The sequence below is a fragment of the Mesoplodon bidens genome (genome assembly GCF_964165515.1).
Source record: "Mesoplodon bidens genome assembly, chromosome: 12".
Classification (NCBI taxonomy): Eukaryota; Metazoa; Chordata; class Mammalia; order Artiodactyla; family Ziphiidae; genus Mesoplodon; species Mesoplodon bidens.
In genome coordinates, this window is record NC_138168.1 from 82,516,110 (window position 1) to 82,533,357 (window position 17,248).

At 41.8% G+C, this 17,248-nt stretch overlaps 1 protein-coding gene across 1 annotated transcript in view; it reads right to left on the reverse strand.

The window, feature by feature from the left end:
* The window catches only part of NOX3 (NADPH oxidase 3), a gene marked incomplete at its 3' end in the record, with an annotated part of 58,163 nt that extends 45,751 nt beyond the window's left edge, over positions 1–12,412 (reverse strand). Inside the window, exons 1-5 of the mRNA XM_081250863.1 lie at positions 12,323–12,412; positions 11,617–11,712; positions 11,390–11,500; positions 10,301–10,385; positions 2,110–2,255 (exon numbers count right to left, since the gene is read on the reverse strand). Of these exons, the coding sequence (XP_081106989.1) occupies positions 2,110–2,255; positions 10,301–10,385; positions 11,390–11,500; positions 11,617–11,712; positions 12,323–12,370 (486 nt within the window). The 5' untranslated portion in view covers positions 12,371–12,412. The remainder of the gene's footprint in view (positions 1–2,109; positions 2,256–10,300; positions 10,386–11,389; positions 11,501–11,616; positions 11,713–12,322) is intronic.
* Positions 12,413–17,248: the final 4,836 nt, after the last annotated feature.

The following is a 17,248-nucleotide window of genomic DNA, read 5'->3' on the forward strand; positions in this document are numbered from 1 at the left end:
AAATAAAAATGAGAATGTCCATGCTTAATTGCATCTTAACATTAATAAACACTTTTTTGGAGAGGTCCCTCAGGGGCATTCCTAATAAAGCAGCTGCACACTCTGTTCCCCTGGCGGTTATTCCTTGCTCTCACTTTTTAATTGGAAGGACCATGACTTGCATTTCTTTCATGTTACCTCAGGAGGCTTGGAATAAGGCTTTGTAAATCCCAGGTGATCAATAAAGATACAGCTATCCTTATCAGATAGACCCTGCCAAAAGGCCAGAATTCTGCCCTGTGAGTGTAGAGGATGGTTAAATAGCTTTTTAGAATGTGAATCACAAAGCATGTTGTTTTTATTGTGAGTTTCCCATATTCTGGCCAAGTACCCTTAGTATTCACACACTGTGTTACTATCTTTGAGACAACAATGAGCTCAGTGAACTCACACTATAGCTTTTGTCCGTAAAATCTCATTAATTTGGGCTGCTTTGAGATCTTAAGGTAATTTGGACAGGGACTTCTCTGTTGTTTATTTTTTCTTCATAGAGCAAACAGTGGCAATAAAATTGAAAGGGGTATGTGTAACACACTTAAAAGACTTTTTTCAAGTGTACTCAGGCATTTTAGAAATCCATTTACATCATATGATGTGCTAATGACAAATCATTCTTCTTTGCTTATTAAAGTAAATCCCCACTTCTCTCTTGTCACGACATATTTATAGACTGGTTTCAGTTGCAATGATTCCTCCTAAACAATTCCACTGTGTCTCTTTAGAAATACTCTGTAATGTACACATTGTGTAACTGATACCCATCTTTCTCTAAATATCCCAAATTAGAGGGTTTCCTGAACTTAATTAGTACTTACATAGTATATTGCTTCTAAAATTACTAAATAACCATATAGGGAGTAGCTTAATCATCTTGTTAAATTGCTTTAAAAATATTTATAATAAGTGCTATTTATTACATAGTCTCTTCAAAGTGTTGAAATTTATTCTCGGGTGTGTATTGCAATGAATTTGCCAGAGCCTTAGTGGGGAAAAGAGTTAACCCCAGTAGGTGCCCAGACAAATCCTGCAGCTCAAATGAGTACACCAAAGGCATTCCATTCCCACAAGCTTCGGGCATCTGTAGCTTCTAATTGTTGTCAGCTAAGAAAACGTAGCTCTACTTGATCAGTGGCCTGCTTTTCAAAATCATCTTAAGATAATTAGAGGACATGACATGGAAGAATTTCCCCAAAAAGAGACTTTGAATTTTGCTTCTTCAAATCAGGCTGCGTGGGCAAAAGGGTCACTTAAAGGGATGGCCCAGATGGTAGTGGAGAAATTTCCATTCTGGAGAGTATTGTCTTAGGGCTCTTCTTGGGCAGTACAGATTTTTGAGCTTCGTCAACATTCTGGATATATGTTCCAATATAGTAGGTAGTACATGGCAAAAGTTTAAATCAATCAGGAAAAGAGAGGTAGAGGGTGGATTAAAGGAGAGAAATGTCTTCATCTTTACAGGTGGCTTTCTGTGGCTACACTTTGGGTATTCTTTTTTGTTTCCCACATGGGCATACAGCTAATTAGCATTAATGATGTCACTGGCCATGCAGGTCTTATTCTGGAATTAGCTGCTTTGCCCAGCATCAGAGTTGCCAAACTAGCTAGTCACCTGTGTGCCAAAAATGACACAGGAGAAGGGATCCAGAAAACAATTTGCAAACTGAAAATGAAGACATCCAATTCCTCCTCCCTGAATTTAGATGGCACTTCACATTCTTTATGATTCTAACATAGGCAAAAAAAAATCTAATCATGAGCTACTTTAAAAAATTTTAAAGTTAGGGTTTTAACAGGTTATTGCATTTCTTGTTTAGGTGTATTTACTATCTTTTGTTATAAACTAATTAAGTGGCATCGGTTTTTCTTCTTGTTCATAACTTCTCAGCAACATTGATGGCAGAAGAAAATAACTTCTTTTAAAAGGTGAAATTGATGTTAGCATTTGGCATAAAAAACTCTCTAGCTTTTTGTTTCATTAAAAGCTTTTGAAATACAGTATTCCTGAGAAAGGGATCAGAAAAGGAAGAATTTGGGGGATGAGGAGCTAGGTGACATGCAAGGAGAACTCACTGTGTGGAAGGTCCGGATGGGGTTGAGGTAGGTCTCATCTGGGGTGTCGCCAAGTTTGGAAAGCGCAGCTACAAGTCCCTCTGCTTCCGGCGACTGGCTCCAGTGGTAGTGCTCCAGGTTACACAAGTGCGCCAAGATGTGGATGGCTACGGGCCGGGGATGACATGGGACATGCACCATGTGGATTTCTTCCTTGGTAGTTACTCAGAAACTCAGTGCCTATCTGGTCAAGTTTCTCTGTTCTGGTTTTTGTAATATCTAAGGAAGAGTAATTTGTGCATCTTTCCCAGTGTCTTGAATGGAATGAACCAAATACTTCTGAAGATATTGTATGATTCACAACATTCATTTTAATTATATTCACATAAATTAAATTTCAATTCACCATAATTTAATTTTAAACATATAATCATTCTGGACCTGGAATAGATATTATGATATACAAGCTAATTATATATATATATATATATATATATATATATATATATATATATATATATATATATATGTATGTATACCATCCTATACCTATATATATAAGAAGATACACACACGCACACACACACCTTCTTTCCCAAGAAATAAGAAAGCATTTTTCTAGAATACTATGCATCATGCACATTAATATATATGCATACAACATACGTTATAGATACCAGAGGAGATGGTGTTTTTGTTCTCTTTCAGACTTTATATTTTTTATTCTTACTTTATACATTTTAGTGTACATGTATATATATACCTACATGTACACATACACACATATACTTGCATCTGTTATTCCTAGTGGACTGAAATAAGCTAGTATTTATGGAACTAAGCCTCTCTGTATATTCTTAAGAAGAAAATTCAGCTTTCTAATTCTGGGAATTGGTGATGTCTAAATTCCAAATGAAGAGAATAAACTCAGAACACAGCATCATCCAGCCTAAGAAGTCTGTGCCCGATGCTACTCTTCCCTGTCTTCTGAAATCTGTGGGGAAGCCAGCAGTCACAACACCCAGACAAAGACATACTGAGTCTTTTCCTACCAATGGAAGCCCTGTTGGGTGGCCAGTTGATACTTGCCATTGGGATCAGATTCAAGTGTGAAATGAGAATTCATTAACCAGAGTACAGATAATTTCCCAGTTGATATGTTTTTCTTTTTTTCCTGCACCCACAGTGAAAAGCAGCAGAGTCTACTACTATTATAAATCTCTACAGTTGTGGGTGAATTCTGGGGTCCTCCATGGCTGTAAGTTGTGGCTTGAGGTATGGGGAGTGAGGGAAAAAGAAACAGCAGAAAGTTCTGTGAATATCGGTGGCATTTGATTCCTGTGGTCCCAGTGTCAGATACATTTAGAAATGACATCTTCTATTTAGCCTCTTCCCTCTGCCACCTGAGTTTCTTTTAACAGAGCCATTCCCTCTTCTGCCCTGCAAAGTAGTCCTCACGCTTGAAGACCCAATTCAAAAGTTGTCTTCTCAAGCATTCTTTGATTCCACAAGCACGGATGTCATACCTTGATGACATTTCCCAGATACTATGGTTCTGAGTATTTATTTATACCTGCGTTTCTTGATGGACTTTGACCCCTCAAGACTCGTTCGTCTTGAAACCTCAACACCTGGCACATGCTTAGCACCAGCCTGTCCTTAGTAATGATTTGCAGAGTGACCATAAGATTACAGAAAGGGAGAAAGGTCCAGGGAGTCAATCTGTGTGCAACATTGTTGTAGTGTTTTCCCTGCTAATACGTGTTTTAGCACATTTTTCTACAGCCTTTTAGTTAGAAATCAATTCAAATATACTTTTGGTTGAAGCTCACTTAAGAAGGCAAAGCACATCATAGTGTTTCTGAGTCTGTGCTGTTGACTGTCTCCTTTGGTTTGGTGAGGTTAGCACCAAAGGGGCAGTGGCTTTCCTCGTTATGTTCGATTTGTTACTATATGCGGCCACGTCTACGAAGGGGCTGCCTTGTTTGGTCTTGGCGTCCACAGAGCTAGAAAAGCTCACCCGGCAGCAGTCTCTTGCAATATGCTGTATATAAAATAGGAACTATTTGCTAAATTGAACATAAACATTGTCCAGTATTTTTAAGTGCTGTTTTCTGGTATCTTAAAGTTTTGAAAAAAATAGGTAATATTTTTCATAGCTAACATATATTGAATACTTATTATACTGCAAACACTGTTATAAATTCTTTAGGCATATGATCTCATGTAACCCTCAGGTATTAATCTTATTCCCACTTTACAGACCAGTATATAACAAGAGACCTGGAGTCCGTTAATGGCAAAGGTAGGATAAAACCCTGTTTGCTTGATTCCAGGGCCCCATCTTTTGACCTTTAAGTTATACTGCTTCTTTTCACTAATCAATAATTGTTATACCCTTACAGTTTACTGAAAATGAATTTCTCCTAAGGGCTTAGCTAGACTCTTTGAATGGCTCACTTGGTGTCTTTAATCTAGTCAAATAGCTCCTAAGACTTATGACCTTTGGAGTCCTCTTTGTAGGTAGGTGTAAATACTCCTTTTACATTATATCCCTTTACCCTCACTCCCCTGCTCCTAGCTTTCTTCAATTCTCCCTCTGTGGACTAAAGCACACCAGACAGAGAGGAGCTGTTCCCATTTTACAGAAATAGATACTGAGCTTCAAGCAAAAAATTAAGTTATGTATTTACCATTACATAATCCACATGTGATGGTCAGAAACGGAACACAGGATAAATTCTAGGTCTTTTATAGTCTACGTTCTGTAACATCTTTCTCCCATGTAATGAGTTGTTGATCACAATCTGTTTTCTGTTAGGTTGATTTCCACGTGAGAATTTGACACCGATAAGCTAAATTTAAGTACATTTATTGAATGAGCAAAGATATTGAACCCTTTATTTATTCTTCTTGCCAGGTTTCCCGTAACAGAGATGAAGAAACTAATGAAGTAGTATAAGAAATCCCAAGATGCTTTGCAAAAGGTAGGTCCTGAGGGAATATATTGAAAACTATTCTTTCCAGTTTTTTTATGTACTTTAAAATTCATGTCTTAAATGTTCCTTTGCTCCAGCTACCTCCATGTTGTTTTCTTTTCACAGGTAGAAAATAAAAAGTAGAATATCTTATTTTACTTATCTCAGAAATTCTCAGAGAGGATACTGCTTGTGCCCATTTTGTTTGTCTAAATGTTTTATTTCCTCTTAGATCAGACCCTAATTTTACTGTGATCTTGGCTTGGAACCAAAGGTATCCCAGCTACCAAATCCAGGACTGTTGGGACTTGATAGATACCAGGAGTGATACTGATTTTGTTCTTTTTCAGACATTATATTTCCTGTTCTTCCCTTTATACATTTTAGTTATTTTAATATGAATAGCCATGCTATAGTTACAGTGACGGTTGCTTCAAGTATGTGATAAAATAGAGATATGGTTTTATTTTCCTCTTTCTTAGTCATCAAAATCATATCATGTTACTAGATTTGATATGAGCATGTAGGAGGAACAATACTGAAGAGGATACTTCTCAGTTACTTAACTTCTTTCAGTCCATTTTGTCATCTGTAAAATGTGTGGATTGGACTAAACCTTGATGCCTAGGCTCCCTTCCAGCTGTCTGGCTCCTGTGTCTCCATCTGAAGTTAATTGGGAGTATTTGTCATCTAAAAGGGAGCTGGAGTCCAATATGAGAGCAATGTAAACATGAAACTTATGTTTTCAAAGTCAACACTGTCTCAAAGGGGTTTCTTAAGTCTTACGGCAAATCCAGTGTCACCAACTACACAGGTTCCTTCTTCCTGGTGCCTCTGGGCACTTTCTGCCAAAGCCCTTGGAAGAGCCCTAGGTACGCATTTCCAGATCCCACCTTAATGCCCGACGAAAAGATGCTGTGACTGGGTCTTCCCACAATTTTATTTTCTTACCAAAGTACTTTTACAGTTAAAAGAGAGCCGCAGTCTTAGACCCACTACAAATGCACATTTAATTGGTGTGTGAACTTCTGAGCTCACATAAGGAGATTTTATTGAAGAGTGAACAAAAAAACCATAAAGGCTACAATTAGAGCCAGTTGCCCTGAGAAAGTTCCTTTCCCTTCTTTCTTTCCTTCTTTTTCTTTTTCAGGAGATCAAAGGGAGTGTAATTGAGGGAGAATCTTGGAAGTGTGGTCAGTTCTTGCTACCTTTCTGCCTGCCTGTCAGTGATAACTGTCATTCCGAAGTCAGTCACCTCCTAATTATGCAGCTTTTAGAAAGAAGGATGCTGGGACAAATCCTGGCTGCGTTTCTTGATTCTGCATTTCAGAACCTGGCCCCAAACTTTCAAATCTGTGGTCTGGTTTCTGCAAGAATACACATATCCTCTGGCATCCTGTGCATGCCACTCATTTGTAAATCACATTAAATCATGTTATAGGCGGGACGGGGTAGAGAGCCTCCTTGGAGCTCTCCGTGCCTCAAGCAGAACGAGTAGCCATTCCTTTGGGATCAAGTCCTGAAGAGTTTGGGCCTCTGGGACTGTTCTCTGTGGTGAGGCCTCCAAATCACGTTTTCTTAGCACCCCGATTCTAAGGTCGTTTCTCTCAACCTGTCTGTGTTGTGTTTCTTGAGGTTTAATCAGCAACTGATCAGGAACTACACGTGGGTCACTGTCCACCCCGGAACCTAGCGGATGCAAGCTGCAGAATTTGCCAGAGAGAGCTGCCTTGGTCACTATTCACAGACCCCTTGAAGGAAGCTCGGGCTCAAAGGGCTACTAATCCATTGGAAGTGTCTTCAAGGTCTGCTGTGGACCAGAGAGCCCAGAAAGACCTGCATTAATAAGAACGGAGAAGCTGCGAAACTATGATTTTTATACCAGTGAGGTTATAGGGCTCTGAAAATGATTTATTAGTGGTTGAAGGAGGCTCCAGCAGCTCTTATCATAGGCAGGCACGCAGGAAGGCAGGAAGCCAAAGGAAGAAGAGTTCCTGTCACTGCCTTTTCGGTGATGCCCTTGATTATGGATACCATTGTCTGCCTCTTCCCTCCTCCTCCCCAGCCCACTTTCACAAGGCTCTAATTACATCCTTTAATGATTTGACCAATTAAAGCCTGCAGTTCAACTTATAGGGGAACGGATGAGAAATGAGAGGCTGGCACGCAAACCTCGATGCGGATGCACTTCTTCCAAGGTTACACACCTCTATTAAGCCAGTCGGCTATTTGAAAAGCAGCATCATGGGCGATGCTAATAAAATAAGCACGGGGACATTTTCAGCTGCTCCCAAGAGAATACACCGGAAGGACAAAATGTGAAAAGCAAAGGTATATCTATGAAACCAGGGCTTAGCATTTTTGTTTTTTTTTTTTCTAAAAGCACCGTTGCCAGCCGCGTTTTGTAGTTAATGTGAAATGTAATAATTGCTTTGTCAGGGTCTGGGAGAAGCAGAGGGCTATCTCCCCACCTTCCTGCCTTTGCCTGGAATGGAAACAACCGCAGCGCTGCTGGTTGCCATGGAGGTGGGAGAAGACGGGCACTCTGCTCTCAAAAGCAGTCAGACCCTGCTGGCACAGCCCCGGGAGATGTCTGGGAGCCTGGCAAACAGTGGGGACTCAAGCAGAAGGGGGCCAGGGAGAATACTTGATTCTCTCCAGGGGTCTGTGAGGGAAAGAGGAGAAAGAGCAGCCTGCTCTGTCCTGTCGCAGCAGAATGCGAACTGATTGTCTTGGATGACCGGCGTCATTCTGAACCCCTTCACTGCCCTCTCTCTCTTTCGTCCACCCCAAACTGCTCCCGGTTCCCAGGAACTCCCGCATTCTCACATCTTGTCTCTTTTTTCAGTAATTCTCTTGATCTCTTTTGCCTGCTAGCTGACTTCTCTAGTCATCCTCAGGTTTGACCGAATTTGTTCAGGACCTGTTATGTGCGAGGACCAGGAAAGCCAAGAGGCATAAGGCACTGTCGCAAATTTTAAGGTGATCAGTCTGAGAAATAGTACTATAGGGCAGGAGGTGTGGCTGGACCCGCAGGTGAGGAGGGCCAACAGCCCAGACCTGGAGGCTCAGGGGAAAGCTGGCCAGGCAACGAGTCCTGGGTACAGCAACCACTTACCCAGTGAAGAAGGAGAGGATAAGCATTTTGGACAAAGGGAATAGCAAGGGCAAAGGCACAGACGGCTCGGGGACCGCCAGGAGCTAGGGAAAAGCTAAGGGGTGCGGTGAGAGGTGACAGGGAGCACCAGTGGGCGGGGCTTGACGAGTGGAGCCTGCTGGCCGTGTTAAACCTGGATCTGATTCTCTTTGCAATAGCAGCAGTGAATGACCTTGAAGTCTGTCGGTTTCCTAGAGGTCCACTCCTGACAACTGGTCTGTGCATCTTATAAGGATGGATAGATTGGATTGTTGTTCTTATAATTCCACAGAGGAGGACATAAGGAACTTATCCGAGATCACACAACCCATCACTAGCAGGGGTATAAAATAACTTGGTTATCTGATTCTAGTCAACTGCTGTCCCTATGAATTATACTCCATCCGAAAACGTTACTGACTGTACCACTTTCAGACGGTTACAGCTCCTATCAGGGTATCTTGCACATGGGAGGGAGATATTCAGTACACATCACTGATGCAGGTATCCTATTGATATATGATTCCAGATGAAGAAATATACATACCCAAAGGTTTAAGGAGAAACCTATTGTATAATACATATTTTCCTTTATGCTTTGATTTCTTTTCTGATTGTTTTGATGCTGTGGGGTTTTTTTGTTCCTTCTCTCTGTAATATCTTTGTAACTTTCTCTTAGAGTCCAATTCTGCCTTAAAGCTATTGCAAGTGATCATATTCTTCCTGCCATTGTACTGTGTTTTATCTCCTCTTTTAATACAGAATTAAAGATTCTTAAGATTTTAAAGGAAGCCTAGAGATTCCTTGAATTACTTCTCTGAAGTGCTTTTCAAGGAGCAATTTGGATTCCACTAGGACACCTCCCCCAACAGGGAACTCAGCACTCTCAGGGGACCCTCATTCTAATTTTAGATAATTTTCAAGGTCTGGCAAAGACTCCCATTTCTGAGCTGAAATCTGCTTCCCTGAGTCTTCATTCTTTCCCGCATTCACTCATTCATCAAAGGTTATTGTCACCTACATATACTCAGCGCCATTGCAGGCCTTGGAACACGAACATGAATTAGCCCTGTTCTTTGTCCCCCATCCCTTCGCTAGTGTTCTCTAAGACATGATGTATTTTTACGCTTAAGTCTTAACAAACTCCAAAGACCTTTTGCACACGTTTCCGGGGTTGGTTTAATCTGGCATTGAAGATAGCCGGTAGGGAACTCTCCCCACACATCTCAGTGCACACCTGAAGTTGCGCTAATTGGCACTGGGGCACCGTCTGTCATGTCTTGTTGCTTAATTAAACCCGCATTTGTTTTGAGTGTTCTTTTTACTCTGCTATTTTTTATGCATGAGAGGATAAAAACAAATGAGAAAAACAGTTTATTGTTAAATTAGTTTGAGGGAAACAGTCCTGAATCATAACTCTTTATTGTTCAGATAGCCTTTTATTTCAATGTCTTTGTTGCCCAACAAAACCACAAGCCAGTTGGTTATTGCCCCTGTTCCTTTCTTCCTCACCAGAGTTTAACCTTGACCTTTGATGCTAATTTCTAGTGCCTTTATCTTGAATTCTCTTGTTTTCTATTCAAGAAATAGTGATAACACTTTATATACCTATAAAGCTTCCTCTCTTTTCAAGATCCTTTTATATCCACTAGCTCCATACTATTCAGAACCTTGTTCACATGATCTTGCTTTTCTTTTTTCCTTTTATGGCCCATGATACCATTTGATAGTCATTTTCCTGCGACTGAATGGGATTTTGAGTATAGGTCAATTTTATTTCTGATGTGAATTATACTGAATAACAAAGTGTTCATTTTTCAAGTGGGTTTTTACCATGGTATTATCAACAAGCTTAGTTATTCACAAATGGAAATGAAGTTTCATAAACTTTCCCTTGACAAATTGAAGGCTTGGTAGGGAAGACTGCATGCGTATAAATCAGACATTTAAAAATCCATTTATGTAAGGTTTGTACGGTCAGATAGAAGGCACAGGTTTCTTTCACCTAAGGGTGAGTCTTTGGCAGGGAGGAAATAAAACTATAAAGTGAATGGGAGGTATTATAAAATTAATCAGGCAATTAATAACAAGCACTTACTTGCATTCATGGCTATCCCATAGGCAACCAGTTTGTGGAATTTGAGATTTTTGTCTAATTGCCTCCTCCACGGTCCTCTGAAGCACTAGAATAACAAAAATTAAAAGTCTTATTCAGGGAAAATCATAGCAATAACAGTGTCATAAGAGTTAAGAAAGCAAGACTCAGGCCCTGTCTCTAAATTACTGAAGGTGAGGCTACATGACACAAAAATTAGTGGCCATTAATTAAACAAGCAAAATCAAATGGTTATTACTGGCTTTGCTGAAATTTCAACTCAATAAAAGTGACTGAGTTAGTAGTTGCCTGGCTATAAGCCAAAACTCTAGAATAAACCTGCTAATAATCATGCCTCAGCTAATTTAGAAAATGAAGATGACAACCATCATCCTCAGCGACATGGTTTAAGTAGTCTATAAATTATTCCTACTACACAAAGAAAGGCTCTATATTCATCTACAACGAAATATTCATAAAATTATAAAGATGATAATATAATAAATTATGTAGTCTAGAAGGGTTATTGAAGGTCTTATTTTTCTGTACAGTGCATTATTCTGTTTGGCAGGAAACACAGGTAAGTACCCAACACGGTGAAATCTACATAATTAGGAAATGCCCCAATACGTCTGGTAGGGGCTAAAATTTACATACTAAAATCTATGTACAGTGACTGTGTTTTCCTGGGCTGAAAACTCAGAGAGATGCTTCTTTAGTGCATTTGGCTCATCTACTTATTTAGCTCCTTTTAATCAGAAATTGTAATTCAAGCTGTTATAGTACTTCCACCTTCATGAGTCAGGTCAATCTTATTAGCTCTTATTAGCTCTTTTCCGATGAAGCAAGTGCATCAGGGGAAGGTTGAGCAATGAGTCCAATGTCATGTAGGGAGTCAACGGCAAAAGCAAAAGACAAATCAGATGTACCAATTTCAGACGTTCACTCTTAGTCCTTGTGTGCTCACTACAGAGAAACAAACCTCAGTCTAACCAGGATTATTGGGAATTTCATAGTGAAGTACATCTTTGTTTTCAATGACACATATTAGATCATAACAACTGAAATTATTACAAATAATTTAGTACTTACACTACTTGTCCCTCTCATGAGTGAAAGGAGGTTTCGACTGATTGGTAATAGAATTAGCATGCAGTTAAAATTCAGGCACACTGCAGATGCTCGAGCCCAAGCCAGTGTTGACTGTCCATATATAAACACACAAGAAAGAGATACAGTGAAAACAAGGAAGCCGGGGAAAATAGAATGCATTTTCTTTCTGAAATGATAATTAATGTGTAGTCCCCAAATCTACTTACACCCAGAATAACTCGTGTATAAAGGAAAGACTCTTCCTCTTCGTACCAACAGAATGTGTCAATAAACAGATATAAATTTACTCCCAGCCATGAGAGCTAGAGTAGAATGAAAAAAGAACCAATCAATACTGTCTTCAACCTTTTCTTCTATTCAAAATCACTTGGGATTCTTGGGGTTCTTCTTTTAAAGTAAAATGAAGAGCTTCTCAATATCAGCCACAATATACAGTACTTATTTCTCATAGATTAGTTTTTTAACAGTGATCGTAATGGTAAGAAATTGTTAACTTTATAAAAAAAGACTTTAAACATATATGGGTATAATTTAAGGAAATTAATGAAAACCATCCTAATCAACATTGCTATAACGTTTTAAATCAATGATGTCAAGAAGGAGGAAATCTTTAAAAACAACTCAGAAAAGTACTCTAGAAAAATCCCAATTTCATAGCCTAATTCAAAGCCTTCATTCGATTTAGAGAAACATTCATACATGATGCAAAAGCAAACTACTTGACTTTAAAAGTCATGACTTACATGATTCTGCAAGGGTAAATTAAATGGATCTATTGAATGTTTTCTATCAAGTTTTAGTCCTTTAACCAGAGCAATACTTGAAGTTATTTCATATCACTATACAAGTTATCCTAAGAATCAAGATATTCAATGTATATATTTAAAGTTAAATAACAAAAATGATACTTACTACTAATATGATGGAGAGACTTTCATTCAAAATCCAGCAACCCATCATGACAGCTTTGCTCTTTTGCTGTCAGCAAATTGTTTCTTTCATTCACCTGAACCTGGACGTTGTAACCTTATCCTTAGTAAGGGCTTCCCTGCTAAGTTATTTTGTCTTTTTGTCTTAGGAAGCACCTACTGGGAGCAGCTCTGGAGGAATTTCTAATTAAGGACTTCTCGCCAAAGGCACATCTCCAAGTTGACATGCCTCCTGACCTTGGTGAAAACAAGGCAAGTCTCTGTCTAATGATTCCTTTCTTCAAAGATTTCACAAGCAAAGAAAGCTCGTTTTATTAAATTAGCCTCATGTACTTTGTACCCCATTCGTTTTCTACATGATTGCAGTCAAGATGATAATAAATCCTTATGAAATTTGAAGAATAACCTAGCTGCTGATGGCTGGATACAGCAAAACATTTCTATAGAGTTTTCTCTACTTAGCTTCTTTACTTCCTTTCTCCCTCTTTGAAAAAAGCTTTTTATAGAAGACAGCAGGTAAATAAATATAAGTTAAGCAATCTTTCAGAAGACGGTGAAGAAAAAAGAAAAGGATCTTAAAAAAACACAGATGGAAGAATTTTCATAAATTTAACATGTGACTATGAAGAATAAAGGAGACATTTTTGTGGGATTGATGGAATAAACCATATTTTCTTCCTAATCCCACTTGGTGCACCCATGAGGTCAGTGAGAATATTCTTTCATACCTTAGTGATCCCAGGAGTGGCTGTGCATAGGCCTGGTCCATTCTCTGATTTTGTGTAAGTTATAGTTATTAAACAGTGACTATGGTTGCTCTGGTAGGCAAACTTGGCCCACTTGAAGCAAATTTTTGGCTAGTTTTGACTCAAATATTTCATTTAAATTTTTCAGACAATTAAGATGAAAACAGGGAGATGTGAATCATTTGAATAATTGCTTAAGCTTTCTGCATCTTCATACGGTGAATCTATTTAGTTATCCTAAAAAAAATAAAACTTTGAAAAAACCTGTCGAGAATAATAATTATGAGTATTCATTGACCTAAATAATAAGAGTAATTCTAAATCCTAAATCAATAATCCAGGCACCAGGTTAAGGACTTTTCTAGTATTGTCCAATTAAATCATACACTGACTCACTCTATGAGGTAGGTTATGATAAGCCCCCTTACACAAAAGTGGAAACAGGCCTAATGAAGTAACTTACAGTAGGGGCAGCTGGGACCTCAATCCAGTTCTCTCTGATTTTAGCATCTTCATTTTTAACCATTACCCTAAACATTTCTTTTTTCCCCACAAATACACAATTTTATTTGCTATTTTCAGGGGAAACTTAGGCATGAACTGTAAGCCGATAAAATATGGATACTTAAAGAAGTACAAAAGTAAAAATATCCACTTAGAATAAATTTTAGTGAATTAAGTCTTGATATCTTTAAATTAAAAAAAAAAAAGCCACAAGCCTATGTATTATGTCAGGATCACAGCAGCGCCCCACGGGCCAAGAAGGGGCCGCCCACGCCTGCGGGCTCCGGGGAGGGCGGGTCAGCAGGGCAAAGTGTGCCCTATAGAAAGGTTGCTATAAACCAATGAAGCCAAACATTTAGCAACATACAACAGACCTTACAAAAAGGAGGAGGTAAGTCCTAGGTGCTGCAGAACTTGGTTCATCAGGTAATATTGGCAAAGGAGAAGAGGGCACAGGCGAGAAGCCTCTGGAAGCGTTTGGAGCCAGACCTGCCTAGAAGCCCAAGGTCAGGTAGCAGAGCTGCCCTCTGAGCCAGGCGCCCCCGGACTGACAGGCCGCACGACTAGCCGAGGAAGCTTTCAAAGGAATCCTAGCAGCGCCAACGTCATGTCGGGGAGCAGGGCCCGTGCAGGCTGTGTCCCCAGCGCCCCAGAAATATCAGGGACATGTGCATAGTTACACAAGAGGACTAGAGGGCCTGTGGGAAAGAGATGTTTGCGATGTGCTGTAAACGTCCGCTTTGCAACGTGACCCGGAGTTTCGGCTCCAGAAGCTGTCTGCACAGACACCCCGCCCTGACCTCCATCCCATGCCAGACCAAGGCAGGGATGGGCGCCAGGTGCCCCGAGGTCCCGGGTGGGTCCGACGAGGCAAAACTTGTACCTCCTTTTAACTGACTTAACAGACCAGCCCCAAAGGCAGCAGCACTTTCGGGCATTTCTCAGAAGTAAAAGCACTGTGTGGTCTGTGCACACGGAGAAAGAAAGGATGCACAGGGCTCTCGCCTGGAAATGACAAATGGAGAAGCCTCGATTGTTCCGGGCCGGGTCAGGAAGGAGGCCAGGAGAAACCGCCAACCCATCTCATCGAGGAGGCAGCGCAGACCCCCTGCTCCGAGGACCAGGGCCCGGTGCTGCCAGGGTGACCAGCGGGCACCCAGAGCCCGGGGCCATGGCGCTGCTGCCACTGCCCACCAGTGAGGCCCAGGCTCCGTTACAGTCTGTTTATGTAGCACCAAGAACGCTGTCCTTTCAGCGACCTTCGGTGATTAAAAGGGTCAGTCAGGGGCTTCCCTGGTGGCGCAGTGGTCGAGAGTCCGCCTGCCGACGCAGGGGACACGGGTTCGTGCCCCGGCCCGGGAAGATCCCACATGCCGCGGAGCGGCTGGGCCCGTGAGCCATGGCCACTGAGCCTGCGCGTCCCGAGCCTGTGCTCCGCAACGGGAGAGGCCACAACAGTGAGAGGCCCGCGTACCGCAAAAAAAAAAAAAAAAAAAAAGGGTCAGTCAGGAGCGCCCTGCCTCAGGCCCGAGCGGCCCTCGGCAAAACCAAGCGGAGGTCCCTATGGGGACGCCCACCCGGGCAGCAGGCCTCCTGAGTGGGGACGCCCGGCCTCGGACAGCTGGCCCCGTCCCTCACCGCCCACCTCGAGGGCACAGGAGTCACACCCAGACCTCTCTCGAGAAATCGTACAAAGCAGGTTTCTTCTCACAGCCAGTCTTCCTCGACATGGCGGATCATTGCATCTTGGGAAAAGGTAAAATATTTCTAAAGCTGTGGATACTGTCTTCCTCACATCCTTCCTTGAACCCCGTTCTTACAAAATGGTGGCCTTCTCGCCGGGCTCCCTGCTTGGGCCTTCGGGGGAGTCGAGCAGCTCCTGGGAGACCCCGCAGAGGAACCTACCTGTTCTGCACCCCTGTCGTTGCAGGAAGAGCCGATGCTGCTGCCCAGCTGCTCGGACCTCCCGCCGGCGGCCTGGTGGACCCGGCCTGCGGGAGCTCCGCCCCTGGACCCTGGAGCCCTCGGTGCACGTGTGTCACCCGCAGCTGTGAAGTTTTGCTGTCTCCTTCTCGAATTCTGTCCTTTGCAAGTTTTACTAGTGAGGTGATATTGTAAAATTCCGCTCCCTCTGCGAGGTCTTTGTGAACGACCAGTGTCTCAGGGAGCGCACCACGGGCCCGAACTAGGTGCGGTCTCTGACCATGAAGGAGACACCTGTTTCATGCTTGTCCGAGTCCGGGTCCAGGTGGGCCTGGCACAGGCGGTGCAGGAAGGATTTCGGATCCCGGCACAACGCCTGCAGAGCGGTGCCTCGGCTGTTGAGCAGGACGCGCTCTGGGAGGTGCCGCGCTGAGGCGCAGAGCCCCGCTGAGGCGCAGTGCCCCGCCCCGAGACCACCCCAGCCACGCCCCTGGCCGCCCCCAACCCCGCCCCGAGGCCAACCCCCAACCCCAGGAGCTCGCAGCGATTCTCCGCCAAGATGGCGGCAAACACCAGCCCAGCTCCGTAAACATCTCCTTTTATGAAGTACTAATAAATGGATTTGTGCATCAAACACACTTAACATACAGTATAAATTGCATTCTTGTAATCGGACACATTTATGTCATAGGAATTAATTTAATTTAGTTAATAATTAATTGTGAATAAACACAGTCCTCCCTCAGTAAATGCAGGGGATTGGTTCGAAGACTCCCTCGCCTACCAAAATCTGCGGATGCTCAAGTCCCTTATATAAAATGGTGTAGTATTTGCATATAACCTATACTCATCACGCTGTATACTTTAAATCATCGCTAGAGTACTTATAATACCTAATACAATGAAAATGCTAGTAAATAGTTGCCAGAGTGCATCAACTTCAAGTTTGCCTTTTGGAACTTTCTGAAATGGAAAAAAATTTTTTTTCAATCCGTGGTTGTTGAATCCATGGATGTGGATCCTGCAGGTACAGAGCAATAACTGTATGCTGTTATATGTGATTAAGTATGCCATCTATTTCTGCATAATGCCGATAGGTTGTAGAGAAATGAATATATGTTATCCTATTTTATTAACCATTTTCTTTTTAATTTTCTATACAGGAAGATGTCTTTGACATGTTGGAGACTTGCAGACTCAGGGGAGGAACTGTACCTTCCAGGGTTGGCTAATTCCTAGCGATAGAAAGCAATTTGCAGAGAACAGCCTTTGATATGCAAACCAATCAATTTAGAGCCCATTCCCCAAACGTCTCCTGGATCAAACTCTCACACACCAATCTAATGTTCTTTTTTCCCTAAGTCACCTGAGGGCCAGATACTGGACAACTAGGCACCACTTTTCCATCCCAGGGCCTATTGGAATTATTCAAACTACCCAATCCTAAGCTTGCTGAGTTTGCCCTCCCTGTCTCACCCATTCATTCCCACAAAAACCTCAATAAAGGCTCTGGCTCATGCTCATCCCCTTTCTCCTGCCTCCTGACTGACCCTGGTGCTTCCCTATGTGGCCCTGTGTGGTGTGTGTGTCCCCTCCTCTTGGGAACTCTAGGTAAGAAACTCTTCTTTCAAGGCAGATGTCTCCATGTCTGTCATCTTACCATACTTGGCTGGAACAAATCCCAGGTACCTTTTAAAACACCCATATTTCTAACCATTTTGAACTTTGGTATCATA